At 53.0% G+C, this 27,079-nt stretch overlaps 2 protein-coding genes, 1 long non-coding RNA gene and 1 other non-coding gene across 12 annotated transcripts; 2 read left to right on the plus strand and 2 right to left on the minus strand.

Annotated features, from left to right (window-relative positions):
• Positions 1-111: 111 nt before the first annotated feature.
• On the plus strand, positions 112-14,354 carry LOC122387069 (transmembrane protein 68-like). 8 transcript variants are annotated; one of them, XM_043376890.1, is made up of 9 exons: positions 737-975; positions 4,997-5,077; positions 7,189-7,324; positions 8,748-8,774; positions 9,066-9,133; positions 10,690-10,854; positions 11,558-11,748; positions 12,847-13,050; positions 13,298-14,354. In XM_043376890.1, the coding sequence occupies exons 1-9, from the start codon at positions 774-776 to the stop codon at positions 13,406-13,408; spliced, it is 1,185 nt and encodes a 394-aa protein (XP_043232825.1). In that variant the 5' UTR covers positions 737-773; the 3' UTR covers positions 13,409-14,354. The 8 variants fall into 8 exon arrangements, with proteins under 8 accessions (XP_043232829.1, XP_043232831.1, XP_043232827.1 ...); XM_043376894.1 differs by lacking the exons at positions 737-975; positions 8,748-8,774 and adding an exon at positions 112-312 and having other exon boundaries at positions 9,039-9,133; XM_043376896.1 differs by lacking the exons at positions 737-975; positions 8,748-8,774 and adding an exon at positions 305-488 and having other exon boundaries at positions 9,039-9,133.
• A 109-nt stretch (positions 14,355-14,463) lies between these two features.
• LOC122387068 (lariat debranching enzyme A-like) lies at positions 14,464-22,435 on the minus strand. 2 transcript variants are annotated; one of them, XM_043376886.1, is made up of 8 exons: positions 22,246-22,435; positions 20,686-20,720; positions 19,879-20,084; positions 18,340-18,631; positions 17,249-17,349; positions 16,244-16,630; positions 15,881-16,073; positions 14,464-15,650 (listed from the first exon to the last, which is right to left on the minus strand). In XM_043376886.1, the coding sequence occupies exons 3-8, from the start codon at positions 20,073-20,075 to the stop codon at positions 15,192-15,194; spliced, it is 1,629 nt and encodes a 542-aa protein (XP_043232821.1). In that variant the 5' UTR covers positions 20,076-20,084; positions 20,686-20,720; positions 22,246-22,435; the 3' UTR covers positions 14,464-15,191. The 2 variants fall into 2 exon arrangements, with proteins under 2 accessions (XP_043232821.1, XP_043232822.1); XM_043376887.1 differs by lacking the exon at positions 22,246-22,435 and having other exon boundaries at positions 19,879-20,104.
• Positions 17,987-18,058, plus strand: Trnaw-cca. The gene has a single exon. It is a non-coding gene; the product is annotated as a tRNA-Trp (tRNA).
• Positions 22,436-23,209: 774 nt separating the features above from the next.
• LOC122387070 lies at positions 23,210-25,266 on the minus strand. The gene is made up of 2 exons (XR_006257494.1): positions 25,059-25,266; positions 23,210-23,910 (listed from the first exon to the last, which is right to left on the minus strand). It is a non-coding gene; the product is annotated as an uncharacterized LOC122387070 (long non-coding RNA).
• Positions 25,267-27,079: the final 1,813 nt, after the last annotated feature.

Consider the following 27,079-nt stretch of genomic DNA (forward strand, 5'->3'; position numbering starts at 1 on the left):
ACTTCTCGGCCTCTACCCTCCCCCATCCCCTTCTCCCATCCATCTGCGTCCATCTCGGAGACTTTTTTTTTTTTTTTTTTGCTCGGTCGGCCTAGTGCCATACCCGAGCAGGGGGCAGTTACTCCGGCAATTTTCGCCGGGCAGCAAGTCTTACGTTGGAAATGGTGCGCCATTTCTGTCACAGCATATGGCAACCAATGGGAGCTACCAAATCTCAACTTTCGTTTGACGGGCTGCAGGCCGTCAGGTCGACGGTGACGGGCCCGACACCGACAGACTGACGGTCATGTGTGAACTGCGTTTTAGGAGGAGGTAGGGTTAATTTACGTTGCTAATTTTAAAAGTGTTTTTGTTGTTTTTGTCTAAAAAATTGTTGAAATAAGCTTAAATGTTTCCTTTCTTACTGTGCCTTGGGCTTTCTGACTTTATTTAGTAATACTCCCTTGTGGGCTTTGTGTCAAACTCGAATACCCGCCTTTCGTCGGTGCGTGAGTTGAATACTTAGATTATTAAATACACCTAGATTATTAAAAACATCTAAGGTTTTAGAGGGAGATCTCCGACTAATCACTGAGTTCCTCACCTGTCCTTGACCTGATAGGACCTGCGCCACAATTGCCCCATGCCCTCTGGCAGCCCTAGAGGTAGTGGTTTGAAAGCTTGAGAACTTGAAAGATACAACTCAGAAGAAAATTAGCTAAGCAATTAGTGGAAAGAAGACAACTAAAAAATAAAGCAACCTAAAAAGTAAGAAGGACTTACTTTTGATTTAGATGTCAAGTGGTGTGAAAAACAAGACAAAAGCGGCGCCCGCTGGCGCTGCGCCAGGAATGGACCAAGAAAAACACAACGCTGGAGATACAAGAGATCCAAAGGAGCGTGGGGGACAGTTCTCTATATACCGTGGTGGGGGAGAAGAAGGTGAAACGCCGGGTTCGATGAAAAAGGTAAAGACAGCATACACATGCAAAGGAGGTAAGAAAGCATGTGGCTTATCTATTTCAGACCAAGATGACTCAGTTAGCTGTGATTTGTGTGAAGAGTGGTTTCACCCCAAATGCCAGGGGCTGACGATCGAGGCATTCAGGGCTTTGAACAAATACAAATACGATTTTATCTGGGTTTGCTCGGGCTGCAAGCCCAATTTCGTGGGAATGCCAAAAATGGGAAAACAGCTTGAGAGTAGGATTGAAAAAGCAGAGCAAAACATTTTGTCATGTATATCTGCTCTTGAAAAAAAGCAGCCTGCAGGTGATGAAGGAGTTCGGGTCCAGGGACAGCTGGCCAGGCTCGAGAAAACCATCACAGAGAAAATACAAGCCCAGGAAGCTGAAATGAAGAAGTCAATCAAAGAAAGCACAGAAGTAGTGCAAACTCTACCAAAACTACAGACAGAAATGGCAAAGAGCACAAATGAGTTAAGGAGACTTATGGAAAAAAAGGAGGATAAAGCTCAAAGAGAATCCAACATCATCATTCACAACATACCTGAAAGCAGGGCAAGTGATCCGGAGAGCCGGAAGAAGTATGATTTAGACAGCTTTGACAACATCGTGAGTGCACTGCTCGGGGAAAGGGAAGAAGTCAAGGTAAACAAGATCTTCAGACTCGGAAAGAAAAGGACGCAGGAAGATGGGGAGGAAGAACCCAAGCCTCGACTTCTTCTTGTCAGCCTTAAAAACAAAGAGGATGTCGATTCACTGATGAAGAGAAGATGGGACTTGAAGGATGTTGGGTTTAACAATGTGTACCTGACACATGATCTATCACCAGAAGAACGGGAAGAACAAAAAAGGCTGAGGGAGGAATTGACCAGAAAAGGAAGGGAGAACTACAGGATCTTTCGGGGGAAGGTCGTCCCCAGACACTAGGCAAGTAGGTTCAACTTGTCAAATGAGTTGCTTGTATACAAATGCAAACTGTTTGAGCAATAAGCTTAGTGAATTAAGAGGCAGGTTAGACAAGGAAAAACCAGATGTGATGGGTATCACTGAAGTTTGGCAAAAGCATGACTTTGAAATAAATGGCTACCAGCAGGTGCGAAAGGACAGGAAGGCAGGTCGGTTGGGAGGAGGTGTGGTTATATTAGTAAAGGACTGCTGGAAGATTGAAGAATGCAATGATTTAAACGAAGACGCTATTGATGACTGTGTTTGGTGCAAAATCAGAATCGGCAAACATGCCTGCCTACTAGTAGGAGTTTGTTACAGGACACCAAGTAATACGCCAGAAGACAACACAATATTGAACAACCTACTGAAGAGAGTGCCAAATGTAAATGCCAGGAACGTATTGATCATGGGAGACTTTAATTTCAGACAGATACATTGGGAAAGTCAGACAGTTGAGGGAAGTGAAGATTCAGAGGAAGCAAAGTTTCTTGACACTATACAAGATCTTTGCCTCTATCAGCATGTGCGTCACCCTACTCGTTTCAGAGATGGACAGGATCCATCCAGACTTGACTTGGTATTTACAGATGAGCAAGGGATGATTGAGGAGGTCAACATAGGGGACCCACTAGGGAAAAGTGATCATGCTGTCCTATCGTGGACCCTTTTCTTGGGAGAAAAACCTGATAGAATGGCAATTAAAAGTAAGGCAAGCCTGAACTTTGCAAGAGCCAATTTCCCAGGGATCAGGGAAACACTAGAAATTGTTGATTGGAATATGCTAAATGATATGACAGTAGAAGATATGTGGCATTGCATCAAAGAAAGGATTAACAAATGTTTTGAAACCCTAGTTCCAAAGCACAGTAAAAAGTCAAGCAAGAAGGCTGCGCCCTGGTGGAACAGGGAACTAACCAAGGCGGTGAAGCTCAAACATGATGCCTGGAAAAAATATGCTATATCCAAGTCAAGTGAAGATTATAAAGAATACACCAGGCAGCGTAATATCACTACTGGTAAAATCAGGAAACACAGACACAACTATGAAGCAGCATTGGTCAGAACAGTCAAGCAAAATCCAAAACAATTATACAAGTACATCAGGAGCCAGCAGAAGGTCAAACCAGCTATACATGCAGTTGAAAATGGTACAAGCTTGACCTCAAATGATCAAGAAACTGCTGAAGCCCTGCAAGATTTCTTCAAATCTGTTTTTGTGAAAGAGGGTGATACTCCTCTACCAGACTTCGAGGAGCGCGTGCAACCTGAGGCAGCCATCACAGACATTGAGATGACTACTGAATCAATCAGAAACGAACTTGTCAACTTATGTGAACAAAAAGCACCTGGTCCTGATGGTATCCCCAGCATTGTGTTGAAGAGGTGTGCAGAGCAGCTAACTCGACCTCTTTACAAGTTATTCACAAAGTCACTTCAAGAAGGCCAATTACCACAAGATTGGAAGGATGCTAATATTGTCCCAATCCACAAGAAAGGTAACAGAAATAAACCAGGGAACTACAGACCTGTAAGCTTGACCAGCCAAGTTGGAAAAGTGATGGAAAGGTTGATTAAAAGGAGTGTGACAGCTCATCTCGAGAGAAACAACCTCCTGAGCCAACAACAACATGGTTTTGTATCCAAGAGGTCTTGTCAGACCAACCTGCTGGAGGCCCTCGAACACTGGACGAAAGCTATTGATGAAGGACGAGGTGTGGATATACTGTACCTGGACTATCAAAAAGCATTTGACAGTGTACCCCACAAGCGACTGATGAAGAAACTCTACGGATATGGTATCAAGGGAAATGTATTGACTTGGATTAGTGCATTTTTGACAAACAGAAGACAACGAGTGGTGGTAGGGACAGATCACTCTGAATGGTGTTCAGTCATCAGTGGGGTCCCCCAAGGGTCAGTGTTGGGACCAGTCCTGTTCATCATGTTTGTCAATGAGCTGCCAGATCTTGTGCGCAGCAACATGAAAATGTTTGCGGACGACGCCAAGATATACAGGCCTATTCAAGCAAAACAGGACGCTGAGATTCTCCAACAAGACATATCACTTCTGCAGAAATGGTCTCAGGACTGGCTTTTGAGATTCAATGAGGCAAAATGTAAAGTGATGCACTGTGGCTCGAACAATCCAAGTGTAGACTACTTCATGTCAGATGGCACAACCAGTAAAAAACTACAAGTCAGTACCATGGAGAAGGACCTAGGAGTTTACATCACAAACAACTTGAAGCCATCAGTCCACTGCCAGAAAGCTGCTTCTAAGGGTATGTCGGCCCTACGTATGCTAAAGCAAGCATTTGATAGACTGGATCTCGACAACTTCAAACCTCTGTTCACCACCTACGTCCGCCCACATCTTGAATATGGTATGCAGGCTGTTGGCCCGTACACTGCAAAGGACATCAAGCTGCTGGAACAAGTTCAAAGGAGGGCGACAAAGCTTGTAAAACCTTTAAGGAGCACACCCTACCCAGAGCGCCTCCGCAGTCTTGGACTTCTTAGCGTAGAAGACAGACTGCGTCGAGGCGACCTCATTGAAACATACAAGCTCCTGACAGGGAAGGTTAAGGTGGACAGTGATCAGTTCTTTGAAATAGACCATGAAGACCGCACGAGAGGGCATCATCTGAAGCTGAAAAAAGGCAGATCAAGTCATCTATACAGGCTGAAGTTCTTTTCAAACAGAGTAGTTAATGACTGGAACGGATTGCCTAGAGATGTGGTGGAGGCTACTTCTACAAACATGTTCAAACGAAGACTAGACCAACACAGGGCTGCCAAACCTGCATCCTCACGCCACAACTGACCTTATGGCTCATTTCCTAGTCCGGCTCGATGTGAGCATTGAATAGACCTAGTCTACTACAGCTCACTATTGCTCAACTTCAACTTCAACTTCAACTATAAGGTAGCCTTTAGAGGTATTTTCCACATATTTCAGAACACTTCACGCAAGTATGAGTATTTCAGAGCATCACAGAAATCGAAAATCTTCGTCACTTGCGATGAAACTTAGCCTCACGACACTTTGATCTACCTTTATACATTTATTGATATCGCACAATTTGGTTTGTATTCTTTCACAGCTCATTCCATGATGGGTCCCGTACCTGCTGCTATCCAGGAACGACTGCAGAATTTGACAGATTATGTAAAGCCCATTCTTGGTAAGTACCTTTCTAGGTATTTGAACATCATTAGACGATGTACACAACTTTTGGCTAATATTTGTATGCATCACTTCATTTTCTTTTTCAGTAACATTTGTATATGGACTTCCATGGTATAGTAGGTATGCCTTCATTTTCTCACTTTGGTTTTCGTGCTAAATGTTCTCCGACCGCCGTCTACATATGATCGAAAGGATCATTGTTCTTATATGTTTGGCTGACAACTTCTACAAATATTCGGCACTTGACCGCCGTTTTGTTCAGTGCGAAAATTGCCACCCACATAGATCACCCTGCAGTCTTCAAACGATGATTAGCTGGTGATCTAAATGGTGCGACAGTGAAATGATGTTTTTGCTGCATTTTCCCTTCGATACTGGTTTATAACACAGTCTGCATCCTGAGAAGGAACCTCTTGCCACCATGTCATTTTTTGTTTGTTTTTGTTTGAAAACATAGATCATGGCTAGAAAGGGACATTTTGGGTTCTGTAAGAAAACAAGATGGTCCTGACCTGTTACACCGGATTTACACGTACCTACTTAAGTTTGACTCGTCCGATGCTCCTCATGAGAAGACAGTGATATAGCGCTATAAATTTAGTGGTCTGTACTAATTTGCTTAGAAAAGAACTTCAAGGATGTCAGTAACGAACTCCCGGATTTGGTTGTTACTCGAACGGTGTTACGAAGAAAAAGCCCATGTCCCGTCCCTTTTGACCCTGTTCTATGTGGACTGTCAAATAACCGCTGACCAGGTCGGTCGCTGGGGGGTCGGCGCTGATCGAGCGGTGGCCGCCGATCGTCCGCCGACCGCCGCAGTGTCAGCTACATCGCCCTGGTGTCAGTCGCCGTCAGCGCTCCTCGTCTGCTGACAGCGGACGCACCGCGTTTTTACGCGCTCCGCTCACGGGCTGGGACGCGTGATCAGCTCGACCCTACTGTTACCTTTGCTTTGTGGCCTCCTATTTTATGTAAATCAGTGTTTCGACTTGATCTGTTTCGTGTGACCGTTCCCCGGTATATGTCCGCCCTTACGAGTGCAGCGCACACTCAGACTGCGTATATACAACCCTCCCCCCCCCGCGGACCGTGTCACTGACTCACCGCTCCGTGTCACAGGCGCCCAATGGCTCACACCTGTGTCCTTCTGCGCGCCCCGGCTCTGTTTTTCCCGCCGAGCGATCAGCTGTTCTCTCTGCGCACCTCTGCCGTGGCCCCGCGGGCACAATGCGCCGTTCACCCCCCCCCCCCCCTCCCCGTCCCCTCAGAGTACTGCCGCGCTCCCCAGCTGGGCGGGATAGGCTGAACCGTCCTGTATCCGACTGCAGTGGCTGGTTGTCCCCTCCCTCTCCCCCTCCTCAACGGCGCGGGGGGGGGGGGGTAGACCGACCTACCCTGCATCAGCCGACACAGCGCGCTGGTTGTCCCACGCCGGCTCACCCTCCAGCAGTGTGCCCACCTGGGCGGCGGCCTTGTACCCAGTGTGGGCACGAGGATGCACGGTGATCGGTCACGCGTCGCGCTGCTGTTGGAGGGGGGGGGGGGGGTACGGAGACTGTGCCGCGCCTGTTTGTTTGTGCCCCGGCCGCTGCTAGATGTCGCTGGTGTGCCGCCGCTCTCAGCGGTGACCGATTAGTGCTCGGGGAGACACCGGCCGCCCAGTCAGTCAGCGGGGCGCTGGCGGCGGCGGCGGGGCGGCGCTCTCTGGTTCCTCGCACCCCGCGGCCACTACAGACTCGCAGTCCCGTGAGACCACCTCCGGCCTGACCGGTCAGAGGACTTCCAGCACCATCGCTGCCGGTCCCTTCCCGGCGGGCCGCCCCCGCGTCTGTCCTCGCACCGTGCTGTGCCCCGGCCGGTGTACCGGCCGTCTCCCGGCGGGCCGCAGCTGCACCGTGCTGTGTCCCGGCCGGTGTACCGGCCGTCTCCCGGCGGGCCGCAGCTGCACCGTGCCCGGTCCCGCTCCCCGTATCCCCGGCCCCGTCACCATGTCGCAGCGTCCGAGCAGCTCGGGGCTGCGGCCGGTCGGCGGCGCCACCCTGGACCTGCTGGCCGAGGCGGCCGCCCACTGCGTGCTGAGCGTGACAGTGCAGCGTCTGCTTCCAGCCGGCTACCTGGACCTGGAGTACGCGTGGTGGCAGGTCTGGCTGCTGTGGCCCGTCATCGCGCTGCTCGTCATCCCCGCCTCGCTGCTGGCCTCCCTCTTCCTGTCGGCCTTCTTCGTGGAGTGCTACCGACACTGGTGAGTGGGCGAGGGGCGGCCGGACGCCGACTCCCCTACAGGCGATACGGGCCAGAGCCTAGCCTCCAATATGGAAAATACGGGAGAGCCTGGCTGCTTGTATGATACGGGAGCACCTCCCTCATTCTCCTAACATTTTAGACAATTACAGCATTCACAATTGGGAATTGTTATGCTATCATGCACAAGGCACACGTGATGCCCGGAGGTAGTTATGTATGTCTTATGATTACGTATTGTATGCCTTATGTGCACACTGCACACTGCACATACTGCTGGACTATCGTAAACCCGAACACAGGTGCTGGTGCAACAGGTGCTGTCCACCTCTACTGATCAGCGCCGTGGGATCGTTTCCGCTTGTGTTGCCGCTTAGCCGGTCGGTTTTCTACCTGTCGCATTTACCGGTAGTAGGTAACCTGTTATATCTAGTCCCGTGTTTCAGCTTCATTCATGAGATATCGGCTTTCAATTTCCCGCTTGCATTCTACATAAATGGTCGAATTTTGTCAAATTTAGTGTCACCAGGCCCCGTATCCCTGGATGTATACTGTATGTGTATGGGTTGTTGTCGGGCCACTGTTCTCTACCCTTCTGCTGTTTCATAGTGGCTGATTCTACGGCGCTACGCTGCTGCCCGTCCTGCCGGATGACCGTTTACCCACCGCAGGTATATGACGCTTATCACGGTCGGCCATATCAGTAGTGCTTAATCCCACACTGTAAAGCTGTCGGACTCTCGAGACTGTGGATTGGTCCTTTGCTATCGGCGTCTGTGAAGACCACCCTCCTTCCTGTTAATGGGAGCTTTATAATGCGAACCGATACGCTATCGGTATCGGTCTGGTGGATGCGGCACGTTTTTGGGGCACGTGACCCGTCCCGGGGATCGTTACTATGGACCAACTATTGCCAGCTATGAGCTGAGGTGGCCCCGTGTCCCGGCCGGCGCGGCGATCAGCTGGGGTGGGGCTGATTTTCACGGCGGCCTTTGAACTCCCACACTGACATGACGCCGATAGTACGCACGTGCGTACCTGGCGGGGCCCTGACCTATTGTCCCAGTCGGCGCATCAGCCGCCGGACGTCTGACTCGGGCCCCTGGTGTGTACAGCGTATGGTTTATGGCCGGGTCATGCACGGTCTCCGTGACCAGCGATAACACATGTATCAAATGTATGGGCGGGGGAGGGGCGACTTCTGGTAACCCAACGGCTATACGTCTTCTGTTTATATGTGGAGTCTATGAACTGACGCAAGATGAGTTTTTGCCTGTCCTGTTACCTAGCGTGCTCAAACAAGAACTGTACCTACTTGTACTGCCGCTCAGAACCCGTCCTGCGATTTCTCCTTCCCCGTGTTTTAGCTGAGGCGCCTCGGCCCATCTGAAGTCAGTTACACCTCTCCTGTGTATCTGTTGCAGGCACGGTCTGCGGGCCGCGTATGAACAGAGTATATGGGACGGCGCGTTACACCTCTCCTGTGTATCTGTTGCAGGCACGGTCTGCGGGCCGCGTGCGAGCAGAGTATCTGGGACGGCGCGTTACACCTGTGTATCTGTTGCAGGCACGGTCTGCGGGCCGCGTACGAGCAGAGTATCTGGGACGGCGCGTTACACCTCTGCTGTGTATCTGTTGCAGGCACGGTCTGCGGGCGGCGTACGAACAGAGTATCTGGGACGGCGCGTTACACCTCTCCTGTGTATCTGTTGCAGGCACGGTCTGCGGGCGGCGTACGAGCAGAGTATATGGGACGGCGCGCGCTACACAGTCTGCGTCTGCTGGAAGGTGCACGGCAGGATATGGCACGGTGAGTCCTGGCTGCGTCCGCTGGGTACTGGTGAAAGCAGCAAGTCAGGTGCCGACAAGGCGGTCTTCCCGTCAGCGCTAGTCGCTAACCACTCGAAGTTTTGTCAGATTTCCCCGGTCCTTCGTCATACCGTAGGAGGTGGCACATCATTTCTTGCTTTTATTTCTTGCTTTCTTACATTGCCCTTGGTTAGGAATCGAATACACTGAGTCCCTAGCAGTTCAATGAATTTGCTCAAAGTAATGCCCAATTGATGTGCCAATCGGTCTATTGGAACGCTAGTTTCCGTTCTAAAACAAAGCCAGCCCCGGGCAGCGGCGCTAACCGTTCGCCAGTACCAGAGAAGTGCTCGCAAAAAGGCGTGTCTGCGGGCGGCGGTCGGGCCGAGGGAGCGTGCTCAGCACTCCTCGCCCTGGTAACGGGGCGGACCTCACAGCGCCCTGCCGACTCGGGCCTCTGGTGCATGCCGACACAAACGCTGACGACGTATATCGGCTCTGTTTATTATTATTGACTGATGGTCACTGGGCAATGTCGAACATGCCGGGTCCTGTAAATTTGTCGGACGCTGCATAGTAACGGTATCCTATATTTCTTCCACTGCCGGAGTTTTCAGTATCGCTTCGAAACTTTTTCCTCATCCCAGGACGGTAGTACGACATGAGTGTTTCGGGACGTGAACTGAGCACGACTTAAAGCCGGGGGGGGGGGGGGGGAGTGACCTCAGAGGTCGTCGACGGGAGCGGGGTGGTGTGAACTAGTCCTTTGTGGCCTCGTGTCGTCTTCAGATTGGTGGCGTCTGGCAGCTAACGAATGTGTTTCGGGAAGGGCTGATGCAACCATGGCTCGGCTCGGACATGGAGCTGAATATTGATGTCGTTTGTGGCACGACCTGCTCACAGTCCGTGGTCCCCTACCGACCAATTTATCGCCCTACGGCTCCCAGTCACTGCGAGCTCCCATGGGCTGTCGCTTTTATCTGTATTCGTCCGGGGTGCCGTCTCCCAGCAACACCCACATCTCCCCGTCTGCCCACTAACCGCTCCCCTCCCCGTCTGCCATTGACCGCCCCCTCCCCGTCTGCCACTGACCGCCCCCCCCCCCTCCCCGTCTCTCACAGACCGCCCCCTCCCCGTCTGCCACTGACCGCCCCCCTCCCCGACTGCCACTGACCGCCCCCCTCCCCGACTGCCACTGACCGCTCCCCCTCCCCGTCTGCCACAGACCGCACCCCCTCCCCGTCTGCCACTGACCGCTCCCCCTCCCCGACCCCGACTGCCACTAACCGCCCCGTCCCCGTCTGCCACTGACCGTACCGTCTGCCACTGACCACCCCCTCCCCGTCTGCCACTGACCACCCCCTCCCCGTCTGCCACTGACCGTACCGTCTGCCACTGACCGCCCCCTCCCCGACTGCCACTGACCGCCCCCCTCCCCGACTGCCACTGACCGCTCCCCCTCCCCGTCTGCCACTGACCGCCCCCTCCCCGTCTGCCACTGACCGCTCCCCTCCCCGTCTGCCACTGACGGCTCCCCCTCCCCGTCTGCCCGCCCAGGGTACGAGGTGAGCGGCCTGGAGAACCTGCCGTCGGGCCCGGCCATCATCGTGTTCTACCACGGCGCCATCCCGATCGACCACTACTACCTGCTCTCGGAGGTGCTCACCAGCAGCGGCCGGCTCATCAAGACGGTCGGCGACCGCTTCCTCTACAGGATACCAGGTCAGTTGCCGAGCGGGCCAGTGTGACAGACACGGTCGGCCACTGCTGCCTGTAGTGTACACAGTACAGGATATTACCCGGTCAGTCGCCGAGCGGGGCGGGGTGGAAATTCTGACCTGACCGGTCGAGCTGAGACGCGGGTGGGGGTCTCAAAGTTTGAGCGTCGAATGGAATGCTGTACGTTTGCAGCCCACATTATAATGTGCTTTATCCGGTCCTAACGTTAAAGTGGGTGGGTCTCGCGCTGTCAGCTGACTCTCTGAGAGGCCAGCAATACCAGCATCCTCCGTCGTCCGGACGCGGCGGCGGTGGCGGCTCTCGGTACCAAATGTAGATGACCGGCGCGGGACGCCGCTGCCGGGGCTCTGATCACGCGCCGGGCTCGTGGCCGCCAGCACGGTACGGTCACGATGGGAGCACGGGGCGGCGATCCAATCCCGAACCGCGCCGGACACACTGCTCACCCCGCTGCCGCTGATCAGCCGAATACAGCCGCATGCATAATGCAAGGATCTGCGGAGTGAACCGTGCCGCGCTGGATGGTTGTTATCCATGGCGGCCGCGTGTATCCCATTTCGCACGTTATGCTCATTTCCATGCAGCCAACCAGCATCCGTGTCTGCCGCCTTGCTACAGGCTGGAGCCCACCTCCCGCCTGTTGTCCCGGGACAGTACGTAACCCGCGCCCGCTGTGCTCCTGCAGGCTGGAAGCAGCTGATGAGCGTGTTCTGCGTGATCCCTGGCGGCCAGGCCAACTGTCTGGCGGCGCTGCAGCGCGGCGATCTGCTGGCCATCTCGCCGGGCGGCGTGCGCGAGGCCTTCTTCGGCCAGGGCTACCGACTCGTCTGGAAGGACCGCGTCGGCTTCGCCAAGGTGGCCGTCGAGGCCAGAGTGGTGAGTACGGCCGCGCCGCGAACGACCCGCCGTCCGCGGCGGCGGCGCTCCGCTGACTGGGCGCCTCCAGGCCGTGCGTCAGCAGGCTGTCACTGATGAGCTAACGTTGAACTGTTGTACTGACGTTTAACGGATAAATTACTGGTATTGAAGCGGTGTTTAACAGAATGGGCTATGTTCAACAGTTTACTGGTCAGACTCAGGCCAGCAAATAGGAGCGTTTTCAATGCTGTCTGAGCCGTGCGGACGTGGGTTTCGTTCTCCTTAGACATGCCCTCCTGCTTCAGCGTTTGAAATTCCGCTGACGGCTCTGCCCAGCTGCCGATAACAGGACGGGTATCGAGTTTGTGCTGCGTCTTACCGTACTTGTCGAGCATGATCTCAGTGTCGGCGTGAATCACTGTCCTGTGTTCGAGTGGTACCGTCAGTACTGCCCCGGGCTTGGCTTCTGTTAATGGACGGATAGATCAGCCGGGCAGAAACCGTGGTTCTGATAGCTCAAATTCAGACCTAGAGCAAAGTGAGAGCATTACAAAATAATGCTCTTGACGTACCTAGTTACAATTTACATGAGTCAATTCATATGCCTATCTGTGAAAACCAACGCATTATATGTGATTAGTGATTTTCAGGTAGTTCTTTTTTACGAGAATCGTGCCTATTCGCTTACTGTGGGCAATACCATTCAAACTGTCTGTGTGTCTGCTTACTAATAAGCGCGCTCCCAGTTTGACGTTACGCGCTCCCTTCGCTTCCCTGTCGTTGGGGCGTTTTGTCTACCGTTCGGAGAGTCGGGTTCTGGACCACGCTGCTGATTGAGTAAAATGGAGAGGGATTCACATACCAGTCTCATTCTGTTACTGCTAGCGCGGTACTTAGTTCTGTCATTGATCCATACGAGAGTTGTTCCACCAACCAGTGCCAGGGGCCACCTCTTCTCCTGTTTGCCCTGACCCCCCCCCCCCCCCCCCCCCGATCCATCCCTCCCCTCCCCCGGCGCCCCGCTCCAGCCCTCCCTCCCCCGGCGGCCCGCTGCAGCCCGTCCGCCGCCCTACCCTCCCCCATGCCGCTGCCCTGACGGCCGCCTTTCGGCCGCAGCCGATCGTGCCCATGTTCACGATGAACGTGCGCGAGTCGTACCGCTCGTTCGTGGTGGGCCGCCGCTTCTGGACCTGGCTGTACGAGCGCACGCGACTGCCGCTCGTACCCATCTACGGCGGATTCCCGGTGAAGATGCGGACCTACCTGGGCCGGCCCATCCACCACGAGGAGGGCACCACGCCCGAGCAGCTGGCGCTCAAGGTGAGGGAGGAGAGGACTGATTGGCTGGGAAGGAATCGCTGGACAGGAGACAGCTGACTGCCACAAGGCCAGCTGTGCTAACCACTGTGTCCCACGTATTCTGATCCCCGTGCCCGGCCTCTGCTGGCCCTGTGCACCCCCCCCCCCCCCCCTGACTTCCCCAGTGTCCGGCCGGCGGCCATTGAATCCACTGTGCGCGCCCCCGTCCCTCGGCTGCCACTGACTCCTCTGTGTCCCCCCTATCCAGGTCCAGGTGGAGATTAACCGTCTGATCGAGGAGCACCAGAAGCTGCCCGGCAACATCCTGCGCGGAGTCCTGGAGAGGATCATCGAGTGGCCAAAGTCCAAGGCCTCGTAGCGCGGCGGGGCGGACCGGGACGCGCGGCCCGCCCCAGCTGCAGCAGGACCGCCGTCCGGCGGACCAGTGCGGTAGGGTCTGAGCGTCTCCGGACGTACCGGGCCCGGGAGTATGTACCACGCGGTGCCTTAGTGACGGGGCGCCCCGTGCAATACTGTAATCGTGCGCCCCGTGTCCGCGCGGAGGTGGCCTGTAAGTTACGAGCTTCTGCGGAGATTAGCGCGGAGCAGCCGGCCAAAGAGCGCAGCTGTTGGAGCGTCGGGAGGCGCCGCCCGGCGGAGATGCGATGTGAACTGTGTTACATATCAGTAGTGGGACCGCGCAGACGGGACGCGTCGGTCGGCCGCGCTTATGCAATAGGGGCGGGTCCCTGCCGTCCCCCGTACCGTGTCTACTGTAGAACCCGCAGTATAACCCTCGCCGTACGCGGACACCGGACCCGGCCAACCGATCTCAGCCGACCCAGCCCCGCCCAGCGGCCATTTACACACCTCGAGGGGCGCGGCCTGTCCAGGGGTCCGCCATGTTCTGTACACACCTAGGAGCGGGGCCTGCCCGTGGTCCGCCATGTTCTGTACACCCCTAGGAGCAGGGCCTGTCCCGGGGCCTGCCATGTTCTGTACACCCCGTTGCGGCGTATTCGCCGAGTCGGGCGGTGTTTTTTTAGTATTGTCCGTGTAATGGGTGACGGCGTGTATAACGCGGCTGCAGTTGACGCCTATATCCCGTGTGTGACCGCCTGTACCGTTTTGTGAATTATGTGTATGTGAGAGTGTTCCTCAGTCATTCCCCAGTGTTCCGGAGCAGCGGGGCTGCCACAGGGTCGGTGCTATGAGGGCCAGAGTGGCCCATAGGAGGTGTGTCACGCTGGCACACGTGACGGTGTATGCAGTGTTGGTGTCTTGGAGGCGAGCCCCTGGCTGTCTGAAATACATATACGACATGATGAGTGGTCTGCGCGGCTGTCCAGTGGCTCAAACTACCGCCGTACGGCTGTTTTTGTGCGAGTATAACCCCTTTGGAAGCACGCCCGGCCGACCAGTACTCACAGTAGCCTCGAGCGCACCAGCTCAGTCCCAGCAGTAGGAGGGGCGGGAGACTGAGCTGCTGGACTGTATTGCCACTGTTGGACAGCAGGAACGGTCGTGTCACCGCTCCATAACGTGTCTTCGTGCGAGTTCAGAGTTCACACTGTCAAAGGCTGCGTCCGTCTTACCGAGCTGCACCAGCCGAAAATATGCGGCTGTCACAGCGCGCGGCCGGCAGCGGCGGCGGCACGGTAATTTGTACTCGGTGCGTGTTGTACCGAGTCTGTTGTACTGGGGGGCGCCCCCCCCCCCTGCGGTCCCGGTCGACACGCAGTCTGGAGCGCAGCGGTGTTGTACCGTCCGCAGTCTACCGGGCGGCCGCAGCATTGTGCCGCGCCGGCTGCCCGCAGCGCCGCGCCATTGTGCTCGCCGAGATCAGGTACCAGACGACCGGGGCTCCGCCGACGTGTGAGGGCAGCTCCGACGGACGGCCGCCGGCCGGCCACCACGGCCCGGGCCGACCACCCCACATCGCCTCCTGGCCCCGGCAGGCTACCGGCCCATGGCATCCCGCGGGGCCCGGCAGTCCGATCCCAGTTAAACCAGCACACTCAGTCTCTCTCACTTGGCTCGCGGTCCCGCCCGTCGGAGGCGGTTCCGCCGCGGCTGCAGTGGGCTCGATTCGAGCCGTCCACAGCCGGCCGGCACGGCCAGACCCGGTGAGTCCCGCGCGGCGGACGGACGTTCCGGCCTTCTCAGCCGTCCGCGTCCGCTCCGTATATCGCCTGATTGCGGCGCTTGAACTTCTTGGCCGGCGTGACGGCAGGAGAGTCTTTGGCCGGCGTGAGGTCCGGCGAGTCTTTGGCCGGCATGAGGTCCGGCGAGTCTTTGGCCGGCGTGGCTGTGACCTTCCCCGCGATCTCCGGGAACGAGATGGGCACGGCCGGCCGGCCGCGCGCCGGGTTCAGGCTCAGAAAGTCGGCCGGCGGCGCGCGCGGCGTGCTCGTCCCCTTGCGGTCGATGACGAACATGTCGTCCTCCCCGACGTCGTCGTCGTCGATGCCGATTTCGGCGGGATCGGCGGCCGGCCCGTCCGGGTCCAGCGTCAGGTCGCCGTCCAGCGTGATGTCCGCCTGGGCGGGGTCGGCCGGCGGCGGCGGCATCGGCCCGGCGACTGGCGGCGGCGCGCTGCCGCACAGCATCTCCATCGGGTCCTGGGAACGGCCAGGGGGGTTAGACGGGATAGCGGCGGGCAGCGGCCGGGGCACCCACCTTCAGACCCCGCGTTACAACTGCGAAAGGATCATTGCGAGGCTTACAGGTGGGATTAAACACTGAACAGACAAACGTAAAAACTTCCACCCACCTCGTCCCACCAGCCACCCTGTCTCCCCCCTCCCGTACCGGGTCCCATCCCGTCCCGTCCGGTCCGTCCGGTCCGTACCCGGACCCGCAGTCGGCGGCAGAAGCGGCTGGTCTGCGGGTCGGTGGCGGCCGCCGGCTGACGACCCGCACGGATGTCCGAGCGGCCGTCGTACGGCGGCGCCGTCACCGCAAAGTCGGCCGGCACGCGCAGCTGCTCGCCCCAGATGGCGCGCGTCTCGGCCAGCTCCTCGGCGCTCGGCCGGAAGTCGAACCTGGGAGGGACAAACAGACAGTCACGGCTGTGCCGGCGGCCAGGCCCGGTCAGCCAACTCCTCAGCGCAGACGGGTCACTGACACTGCCCGACCGCGGGAAGACAACGCCACTGATTTTTAACATCGCACCCAGTGTGTTCTGTCTGCAGCCGTGTGTGGGCTGTCTCACCTCTGGCCGCAGCCGGGGCCGGGCATGTACTGCGTGCCGCTCGACACGCTCGTCAGGTGGTCCGTCAGCCGCAGCACCGTCAGCCACTCGAGGTCGTAGCTGAGCTCCGGCGCGCCGTCGCCCAGCTCCAGGATCTGCATGTAGCGCCGCCGCGGCAGACACTTGTCCAGCGCCAGGAACCGGGTCGTGCGGCCGCCGCCTGTCGCCGGCGGGGCCGCGGCGTCCGGGCCGGCGGCGGCGGGCGGCGGGTCGCCCACCTGGCGGCCGTGCTCGACCAGCGCCGAGAACTTGACGTGCAGGTGAGCGGAGAACCAGAAGCGCGGCTGCAGCCGGTGCAGCAGCTCCTCGGCCGGCCGCGAGCCCAGCTTGTTGGACTCCACCTCCTCCCTGAGGAGAGAACGGGGCAGCAGTGCAATGGGGACTCCACCTCCTCAGGGAGCGGCGGGGCAGCAGTGCAGTGGGGACTCCACCTCCTCAGGGAGCGGCGGGGCAGCAGGGCAGTGGGGACTCCACCTCCTCCCTGAGGAGGGAGCGGCGGGGCAGCAGGGCAGTGGGGACTCCACCTCCTCCCTGAGGAGGGAGCGGGGCAGCAGGGCAGTGGGGAGTCCACCTCCTCCCTGAGGAGGGAGCGGCGGGGCAGCAGTGCAGTGGGGACTCCACCCCCTCCCTGAGGAGGGAACGGGGCAGCAGTGCAGTGGGGACTCCACCTCCTCCCTGAGGAGGGAGCGGCGGGGCAGCAGGGCAGTGGGACGCCGGCACGGACGGCGCTCGGGTGGGTTCGAGCCGCGTTCGACTGGCTCAGAGCACACCGCCACAGCCGTCCGGCAAACACGGGACTGGTGAAACAGAGGAAACCTTGTGGATTCAATGTATGAATTAATGCTTCAAACAGCGACTGAATGGGCGTATCTAAGCAACTGAATAAATACTGGGACGGTATTTACAAAGTCGTCAGCCGTGGAGGCGGACGTGGTATCCGTGCCGCGAGGCCGGCGCGTTCCTCACCTGAAGAAGGGCTTCTTGCTGAGCAGCTGGTTCACATCGCCGTGGTGGTAGACGCCGCGCGGCCAGTCGTGAGATATGAAAATATCCATGTCCGGCGTCAGCTGAAAAATAAAACGCAGAACTGGAATTAAGCCCACGTTTGAAAGGTGGTGAGAAGAATGATAAAATATCATCATCTGAACGACGGTCTGGCACTACTGTAGGTAGCCATTGGCAGCACTTAACGGAATGCTAATATACAAAATAACCAGGGATGGGGAGCCGCGGAAATTTCAGACGGCTCCTGCTCCGGGTGAAATGCCGTGGCAGCTCCGGCTCCGAGTAAAATAGTCCGGCTCCGGCGGCTCCGGCTCCAATACCTACTCAGTACATCCCCATCCTCAATACTGTACATTACATCCCCTATGCAATTAAATACGTGTGGAAGAAAAAATATGGGATTGGTGCACGTTGCTTCTGTATTTGCATAACAAAGCCATTTTCATATTTTGAATACCGCATGTTTTACTGCCTTGAACTGAACTGTCAAACCGAACTAGGTCAATAATTTTTTCCTCTTCAAAAAAAGGAGCCGGAGTCGCCCCCTTTTTGACGGCTCCGGCTCCGGGCAAAATATGCCGGCTCCGGCTCCGCACCCCTGAAAATAACTAATCCAATGTAAAAACCTACAGCATACTTGTTCTGTCCCTCACGGAAAACACTGCTATTTAAACTATCATTGGCGCCGGGTAACGCGGCGACTCCGTGGCGCAACGGTAGCGCGTCTGACTCCAGATCAGAAGGTTGCGTGTTCAAATCACGTCGGGGTCACGGACTTTTAGCGAGCTGATGTTCCGTTGAATAGGCCAGAACCGCCTCCCGACGCACAGTGAATGATAGCTTCGCGTAGACGAACCACCCGACCCAGGATACTCAGCGACAGTCTCCTGTATCCCATCATCTCTTCGGCAGTAGTATTTATGTACCCTGTGTTACCACACATGTTTTACTGAGAAGGATTATTTAGGCGGGATGACGAGCCAGTGGCGAGTCACGGAACTGCACACCCGCGTCGCCGGTCTGATCCCCAGCCGGCGCGGCGCGGCGCTCACCTGTTTGAGCCGGTAGGTCTCGACGTTCCGCACGTGGTAGGCCGAGCGCATGGTGCTCCTGTCGTAGGGCGGCCGCTCGTGGTGGCCCTTCAGGTAGTCGTGGCCGTTGTAGATGCCCGACAGAGCGCCGATTCGCAGGCTGCCGAAGCGCAGCACGCTGGCGTAGCCGACAAAGTAGATGTTGGGCGCTAGCCAGCCGCCGTGCGCCAGTGCCTGCATGTAGTTGGAGGCCTCGTGGTTGCCGCCGACCACCAGGGTGAGGACAGGGGCCCGCAGCTCCCCACTGTAGTACCTGAGAACACCCGGATGGTAAGGAGCTGTGGGGGTTCAGGCACCTGAAATCCACACTCTCACCATGTCAGCTTGGCCTTGAGCCCACAACACATTATAGGGTCAAGGTCACCTACTTTGGAGTTGCAAATAAGCACACAGTTCTCCACCCATGATCAGCAATGCTTTGGCATCTGGTCACGTTAAAAAAACATATTAGCAATACCTAGCTCAAAAACAAGAGAACAATACCAAAATCAGTTATTTTCATTTAGTTTCAGATTCCTTTCACTTAACCCTAGAACGCCTAGGGGGGGGGGGTTGTATCAACCCCCCCCCCCCTGAGGTTTTTTCGGAGTGTACGCTAAACGGCTTGTCGTAGCGGGCTGAAATTTTCAATACCCTCTGGGGCAACCTTTGCGCATCTTTTGCCGAAAAAAAAATTGATCGGGTCATGTCAGGTCACGGAGTTATGACGTCATAAGAGGTACAGCCTCCGGCCGGATTTTCACAAACTGAGTGCCAACGCCCGAGGTTTCCTGTCGGTGGTACGGACATCGGTTGATGGATCGTGATGAAACTTCCCATGCATGTTGGGGCAAGTATTGGCTATCATATGGTATAAGAAATTTGACCGGGTCAGGTCAGGTCACGGAGCTATGACGTCACAAGAGGAACAGCGTCCGGTACTATTTTTGAAAAGCGCCCGAACCACTATTTTGCTAATTCTTGTCACCTCAATGGGAATATGCAGCAATATTAGCTTCTATAGGGAGCAAATGGACCTCCCAAATCCAAAAATACAATCAGATTTCAAAAATTTAAATTTTGATTTTTCGAATTTCTGCCGCCGACTGTGACCTTGCCGACTTCCGGCGCTCCCAACGCGCCATTTTTAGAGCTAGGGAAACGAAATACATACCAAACGATAGAGAATTGATCAAGGAACACGATAGTGAAGGTTTCAAGTCGATATCTCCCACCGTTTTGCCGCAATCGCCGCCGAAAGTTGAAAAAGGTCTATTTTTCCGAAAATTTGACCTTTGACCGGTCAAAAGTAGGTCAAATGTTGACCTAGGACCAAAAAATATACCACCAATCGCGAGATCTCGTTGAGAGCAATCCGTTGGTTTTTTCCGCTAAGCTCTACGACCTTCCGTTTCGAAACGCCAGGGGGGGGGTCGTAACAACCCCCCCTGGTCGTTCGTGTTATGAGAAATGGCCTGGTCGTGCGAGGGTTAAAGAAACATAAAACGGTGTTCAACTTACTTGTAAAAGGTACCCATGGTGTAATACTTTGGTGGAACTGCCATGCACTGCAGGTCGTCTGGATTTCTTGTGGCTTGAAAGTCACCGCAAATGATGAGAAGGTCCACCTTGATGGAGCGAGCCTTCTCCACATGCTGAATGCCTGCATAGATGCCATCTAGCTCTCCATGGCCACAGCCCTCCACAGCTATGTACATTGCAAATCACTGTAAGGAGAACAAAAACACTGAGACCGATTTATGTGAATTCTTAGGAACCTAGGTTGGTTGTACTACAACTTTAAAAGAAGAAATCCCTGTGGCCTGTGATGTAAAATGTAGGTAAGCCAGATAAGGTAGCCAGGTTTGATTTTTTTTTAGTGCATTTAGGGGAATCTGGAAATGATAAGAGCTGGGTGTTCTGACACTGAGTGTTGGTTTTTAGTTGTGTGGCCTGAGATAGTATAAAATAGGTAAGACAGACCCGTTTCAAGGTGCTGAGCTAGGTACAGCTTGCATGCGTGGCAGTGTATTGGGTTTCCATGGAAACAGCATTGCAACAAACTCGGACGCTTGCAACAATGAAGTGTCATGGCGCGATCGTTGCACATGCTGCACCAATACTGAAGTGCAGCGTAGCACATTGTATCGGAGGGCCAAGAGACGGCCCAGGAAAGAAGTTTTTCACAACGACAGGCAACAGTGTTAATTGCTCCTAAAAATGCTTTCTTTGAATCCATTGAATATTGATGGTATTTTCAGGGCCACCCAAAATTGTTACCTAATGAGCGAAATGAGGGAAAAACAAGAAGATGGGTTACTTACTTACCTAGGTACCTAGCGTACTCCGCAGCTTCATGAAATCAGTAGGCGGAACTATGGTCAAGCGTACCCATTTTCGGGAACGCATTTTCGTTCCCATGTTTGGGAACGATAAACCCAAATATGGGAACGCCATGTAGGCATTATTTAAAACAAGAAAAAGAACCGTTAAATGACGTCCAAAAAATATAAAACGATCGTGAACCGCCTGATCGTTGTCTCAATATTGTTGGGAAAGAGTTTGATATTGTAAGGCCCATCGTAGTTTCAAATCGTTCCCCTATTTCTAAAGCAGTCCATCACCCGGGCCGCGAGCCCAAATTTGGGAACGCTCTCGTACACTGGCGCTGCAAGCGTTCCTTATTATGGGAACGGCGTACCCAAAATTGGGAACGATTTCACCGACGCCTTTCAGGGGCTCTTTTCATTAACAAGCATCACGTCCAACGCCGCAAATTATTGGTAACGCAACAATCATCAGATGACCTTTCCGGCAAGACCGTTGCATGTTTCGCCCGGTCTTCTGCGCTTTTATTCCCGTCGATCTCGCAGCGGGCACGCCCCCCTCTGCAGGATTACGTAATCCACAACGCTCAGCGATGTTCAACAAGGTCTTCCATACCTATATCCACCGTCCGCGCCGAGGGTGGAGACATGTCAAGCACCTGTCTGCTAATCACCGAGAGTTGACGAGCACAAGAAGTATCCAAAAATGGGAACGCTGAATATGTTACACCCTCAAAACACCTAGTCCCAATGAAAATCTAGTTTTTTCCTTTCTTAATGAGTGAAAGTGGCAAAAGGCCTGGTAGGATGGGCACGAGGAATGATCGAAATCAGCATAAAAATTATAAATAAGCCACACAGAGCGACCTATATCAGAGAAATTCCCCCCAAACGATCATGCTTAGAAACGCCGAAGACAAAAACCACGCTCATGACGCTGCTTATAAAATAACGCTAAACAGCTAGCATCCAAATAAAATATGTCTTTCCGGGCTGATAAGATACAGCTGAATGATTTTAAACCACTGAAACTGAGTTTACAACAGTAGTTCGGTAAAATCACTGACGTTCCACGCGGTCGTGCGCCCCGACACCAAAAGTCAACAATATTACCTCGGGACTGTCCGCGTGTTCGCTTGCATATGTCAGCATCTGGTGTCGCTAGAATGAAACTTCATAACCAGGCGAAAATTATTATACTTGACCTCAAAATGTAAAAAATGCTTCATTTTCCTTTAAATTGCATGTTAAATGTCGTATAACCCATATTTCCACCATTCTGTCATTTTTAAAAAATCATTAAAAATATCATTCCACGGTCAATTTCCTTGTTCCACGGTCAGATTAAAGATAACTTTATGGAGATTTAGTAGATACTTAAATCAGCGTGCACTTTTTTGAGACGTGATGCACTTTTGAGTTTTAGTGGGCGAACGGCCGAAAAATTGCCTTCCGTTCTCATAAATGGGAACGCCCGTTCCCATATTTGGGAACTCCGTTCCCAAAAATGGGAACGTTCCTATATTTGGGTACTCATGACCATAGTTCCGCCTACTGAAATAGAAAAAAAAATCTATTCAGAGCACACCTGCCTCAAGCTGGGCAGCATTGATGCCCTTGTGACCGGATACCTTTAAATAATTTCCACCATGATTTTGCCCCGAAATAAGTCATAAACATGCAAGTACAATAGAAAAACTAATCAACAACCATTAACCAATAAAATAAGAGAAACGTGGCTATGTTTTCGCGCTCGCCTCCCACCCGGAATTGTATCGATTGCGCCGTGTTCATAGTCATTGAAGCTTCCATTTCCTACATCAAATAAAGGGTTTCCTTCACAGATCTTGTGAAGCTTGTGAAGGAAAGTCCGTGAAAGCATGGATTACCTACTACCTGGATCGGCAACTCCGCGGAATTCCCATTGTATTGCGCGACCGCCCGAAAGTGCTGCCACCTATCGAGCAGACTGATCCCTGCTAAGGACAGCCCGCCGCCGCCGCCCAGTCAGACAGCGGCCGATACCAGCAAAGTCCGAAAATGACCGGCAAGTTACATGGCCTGAACCAGCCCCGGCTAAGTTTGGCATAGGCCAACAGTGTCGGGTTCCGGAAGAGCGGTCCAGGGCGGTTCCATAGACTATGTATCGTTTTGGAAAGAATGGTGTGGTGGGTCGTTTACCGAGCGCGACTGGCCGATTTTACCTCAGCACGTCGTATTGTTAGCTCTCATGGCCAGGCCAGGCGCCTTCTGCCAGCTGCCTGAAAATACCTTCGATCAAACGACGTTGTCTATCACTCGGGTTGCCCCTGATCAGCTTGAGCATTCCGACTCAGTCGTCGGCAGAGGGAATGTGCCGTCCGCCGTGAAACATCCATATCATTGCTACAGCCATTTTGACTGACTTATAAAGATCAAGACAAATGCTGTCATATCGATTAACGAACATCTGAATCACTTACAATTTCTATCAAGAAGCATTCCAGGATTATAAGCTTACCATACGCCGTTTCGTTAAAAAACTGTTTCCATATTGAACTTATATTTGCCGTCGCATGAGCGAATTGCCTACTGAGTACAGGCTGAAACCGACTCTTTCCGCAGTCAGAAATCATGTGCGAGACCGAGAGCCTATTCAAATAAACCCCGGTCGCACTCGCATCCATAACACGCACCTCCTTGCATGCGATTGATGCTATTGCAACTTAATGGATTTGAATAGGCTCTCGCGTGCGATTTCCTGACTGTGGAAATAGTCTGTCTCGGCCTGAAGTTCAGAATTTAACACAGGTTCAATGACAACTAAGGTGAAAGATGACACACAATGTATACAATGCATATTATTGCATAAACTGATAGGTAGGTTTCGAGAAACGACGTGCCACATGCCTACTAAACGGTGTCGTAGCACCAAGTTGGTTTCCAATTCACATCTCCCACCAGAGTATATCGGGAATAAATGCAAACACGATGCACACGAACGCATTATCCGCTCAATGGGTATGCCCGTATAGGGCGTAGTGGGTATGTTAGTCAGTTACAAACGCTGTGATAACTTAAACATTTTCGGTCGAGCCAGTTCACACCCCGTCCGCCTGCTGCCGTCACGTCACACGTGTCCGCAGTGGGCGTGCACCTGCGTGTGCGTGCATCCTAATTCACATCACAAATCACAGGATGCCAACTCAAGTCAGCACACCGTGGAAACTGAACCCATCTCTTTGATCTGAAACAAAGAGTGAGAGAGGGAAATTAGATACCTGAGCATACCATAATGAAAGGGAGAGTGAGGGCATTCCAAGGCAAACTGTTTCCCCACAACATCACACAAAAAGTATTTTACATTGCGATGATGTTGGCAAAAAAAAAAATACCTTGACAAGATACTACCAAACAAAAGTACCCAAAAGCTTAACACCTCATATGCTAGGCTTACATAGTTTAAAATGGCTTTGATCTTACTTAAATCTATCTGATATCTACACACAGCTTGGCTAACACTCGTTCTAAAAAAGTGATTGTTATATATCATTCAATGGAGGGAAACTCACAAACTTCTTCGTACAACTCTGGACCTTATGACTTTGAGAAGAGAAGGAAGCTGATGTCAGGGACCAGGGTCGGCACTCTTTTGTCATTTGTGGTTGACACTGGCTGCCGTTAGGCTTTCTTTTTACTGTCAAATGGTTCAGTTTTTCAGGCTGATAACATGATTTATTTAAATGTGTTTTTTTATTCAATATTATTCAACTATTTATGAAATCAGGGCATTGGCAGGCAGGTTATAAAAATTAGCTGAAATGACATGATGCCAGTCAACTGCTCCTGAAGTATGTTGCACTCTAGTCAGCCGTTCAGAGAAATACGTAGGAAACTGATATGGGTGAGCAGTGAGTACTGAGCAGTGAGCAGTGGACCAATTTATAGGTATTGGCACTACACAATGTTTCTGATATAAAACAGAAACTATTTTCAAGAGTTAAACAAATATTGAGTTAAAAAATAATGGCACACTAACTGATTTTGCTTAACTAAAAACTTAACAAAAACTTAAGCAATTCACAACTAACAATGCATCATCCACCATCTATCATGCGCTGCCAAGACCGAAATTGTATCACAAGCAAAACCATGGCTATATCAGCGGCATGTAAAAGCTTGAGATATGGATGTGTCAAACATATAACAAACATATAAAAACATAAAATTAAACATATGAATAAGTGATTAACCATTCCAATTACGGAAATTATACGATTTTTAACGATATACGGCGAGAAGCAATGTGCGCCAGTATCGTCAACAGCCACTCTTTACAGTAATATTTTAGGCCACTCAGACCCTCCAACCACAAGAAAACCTTACCAATCTTACCTTGCCATCTTCCTCCATCTTCTGAAACCTTCCAATCTGCTCCAAAGGGGCTTAACTTTTCAAAAAACAAGGCAAACGATCCCACGACGCGACGCCGGCCATTGTTTTGAATAGCACCCGCTCCCCCGCGTCCTTAGCGCTCGACACCACTGCCACCTAGCGGTGGTCACAAACATCGAGGAGTTGCCGATCCAGGTACTACTTCATCCATGGTGAAAGCAACGCCCGAGTAGTAAACAACAACGAGTAGTAAAGTAATCTTGGCAACGCCTTAGTGAAGTAATCTTGAGCAACGCCGTACTTGCCGCCCCCTTGCCAGAATGTATGACTCGCATTGCTCGCATGGCTCATTCGTATGATTCTCCAGTATACGAAACGAAATAAATCATTATCCAGCTCTTAACTAATGATCTGGGACCACGCAATCCAAAATGTAGTCATGCAGTTAGGGTTTCCTTTCGATCATATCAAACAGTATCAGTATCAGTATCAGTTTATTCGAAAAAGGTCCACGTAAAACGGGGCTTTTCACTTTCTCACGTCAATCAGTAAATCAATGGGGAATGTTACTGGGACATCAGACATAACTAAAATCGCACATCAATCACGCAAACACTCACATAATACCTAATACAACACATGACTAAGTAAAAGGGGGGACTCAGTTTGATGCCTGTGAGAATGCCACAATTCAAGATTGGCGACGAACGACTGACACTCGCAGAGCATCATCCATCATCAGCTCCCAGCGCCGTCTTAACTTTAACGCGGAAACTACGATCTGCAGGATCCAGTCGGTGCCTATTCAGCAGCGAAACGCCTCGGTAACACAGTCGTCGCCGACCCGTCTCGGTGCGTATGCGCGGCAACGTCCTGTTTACGGCTCGACGTGTGTTGTGATCGTGGATCTCGTCTGCTTGCGAACCGATGGTGAGGTACAGGCCTGTGGGCTCTTCGTTCCGGATAATACGTTGCAAGGCACATATAGTGTGAAAATCGATGAGCTGCTCAGCTGTAAGCCACCCTAGAAGGTTGATTGCATCTGACACGTGGTCACTTCGCCGCCTACCGGTGATAACACGGGCACCAAAATTTACAATTTTTTGAATCCTGTGCACTTGAGTAATTCCACACGAGCCGTAGACAGATAAACAATATCGCACGATAGACAACACAAGTGACTCAACTATGACTTTGAGTGCCTGGCCGGGTATAACATGACGAGCATGACTTAGTGCTATAAGGATACCTGAGCATTTTCTAGACATACAGTCGATGTGAGCTTGAAAATTCAGCGATCTGTCCATAGTGAGCCCCAGATTCTTGACTACTCGCGATTCTGTTACAGTCGTTCCGTTAAAGCTAAGCGAAACAGGTGGAAGGTCACGGAGCATCTGAGGAGTGCCGAGGACAATCATCTGGGTCTTCTGGGCATTAACCTTCATACCATTGCAGCTAAACCAGCGGAAAAGAGCCGCGAGTGCGTTTTCCATCCGCTCAATAAGATTGGGCAAGTCTCGCTTCTTGCCACTGACTAGCACCTGCGTGTCGTCAGCATACTGGATTATGCTGACTTCTTCACTGACACACAGGCTCAGGTCGTTGGCATACAGTAGGTAAAGTAAACAAGAGAGCGCACCACCCTGAAAAACACCGATGGGCACATCTCTAGTTTTCGACAGCTGGCTGGCGACTGCCGGCACATGTCCAGCACCGCTGGGATCTGCAGCCTGCTCCGTCGCCGGCATCCGTACCTGCTGCGTGTGCCTTTCAAGATAACTGCGGAACCATGCGGTGTCTATTCCATATAGTGAGAGTTTTTCAAGTAATTTAGTATGCGGCACTACATCGAAACACTTTGACAGATCAACAAGTACAAGGAGTGAAATTTTGCCTTCGTCCATGGATTGCAGCACTAGATCGGTAACCGCGTGCAAGGCTGTCTCAGTTGAGTACCGTTTCCTGTAACCGTGCTGAGAATCAGCCAACAATTTGTGCTGGTACATATCCATATCCATAAA

This window comes from Amphibalanus amphitrite, unplaced genomic scaffold (assembly GCF_019059575.1).
Source record: "Amphibalanus amphitrite isolate SeventyFive unplaced genomic scaffold, NRLGWU_Aamphi_draft 000272F_arrow, whole genome shotgun sequence".
Taxonomy (NCBI): Eukaryota; Metazoa; Arthropoda; class Thecostraca; order Balanomorpha; family Balanidae; genus Amphibalanus; species Amphibalanus amphitrite.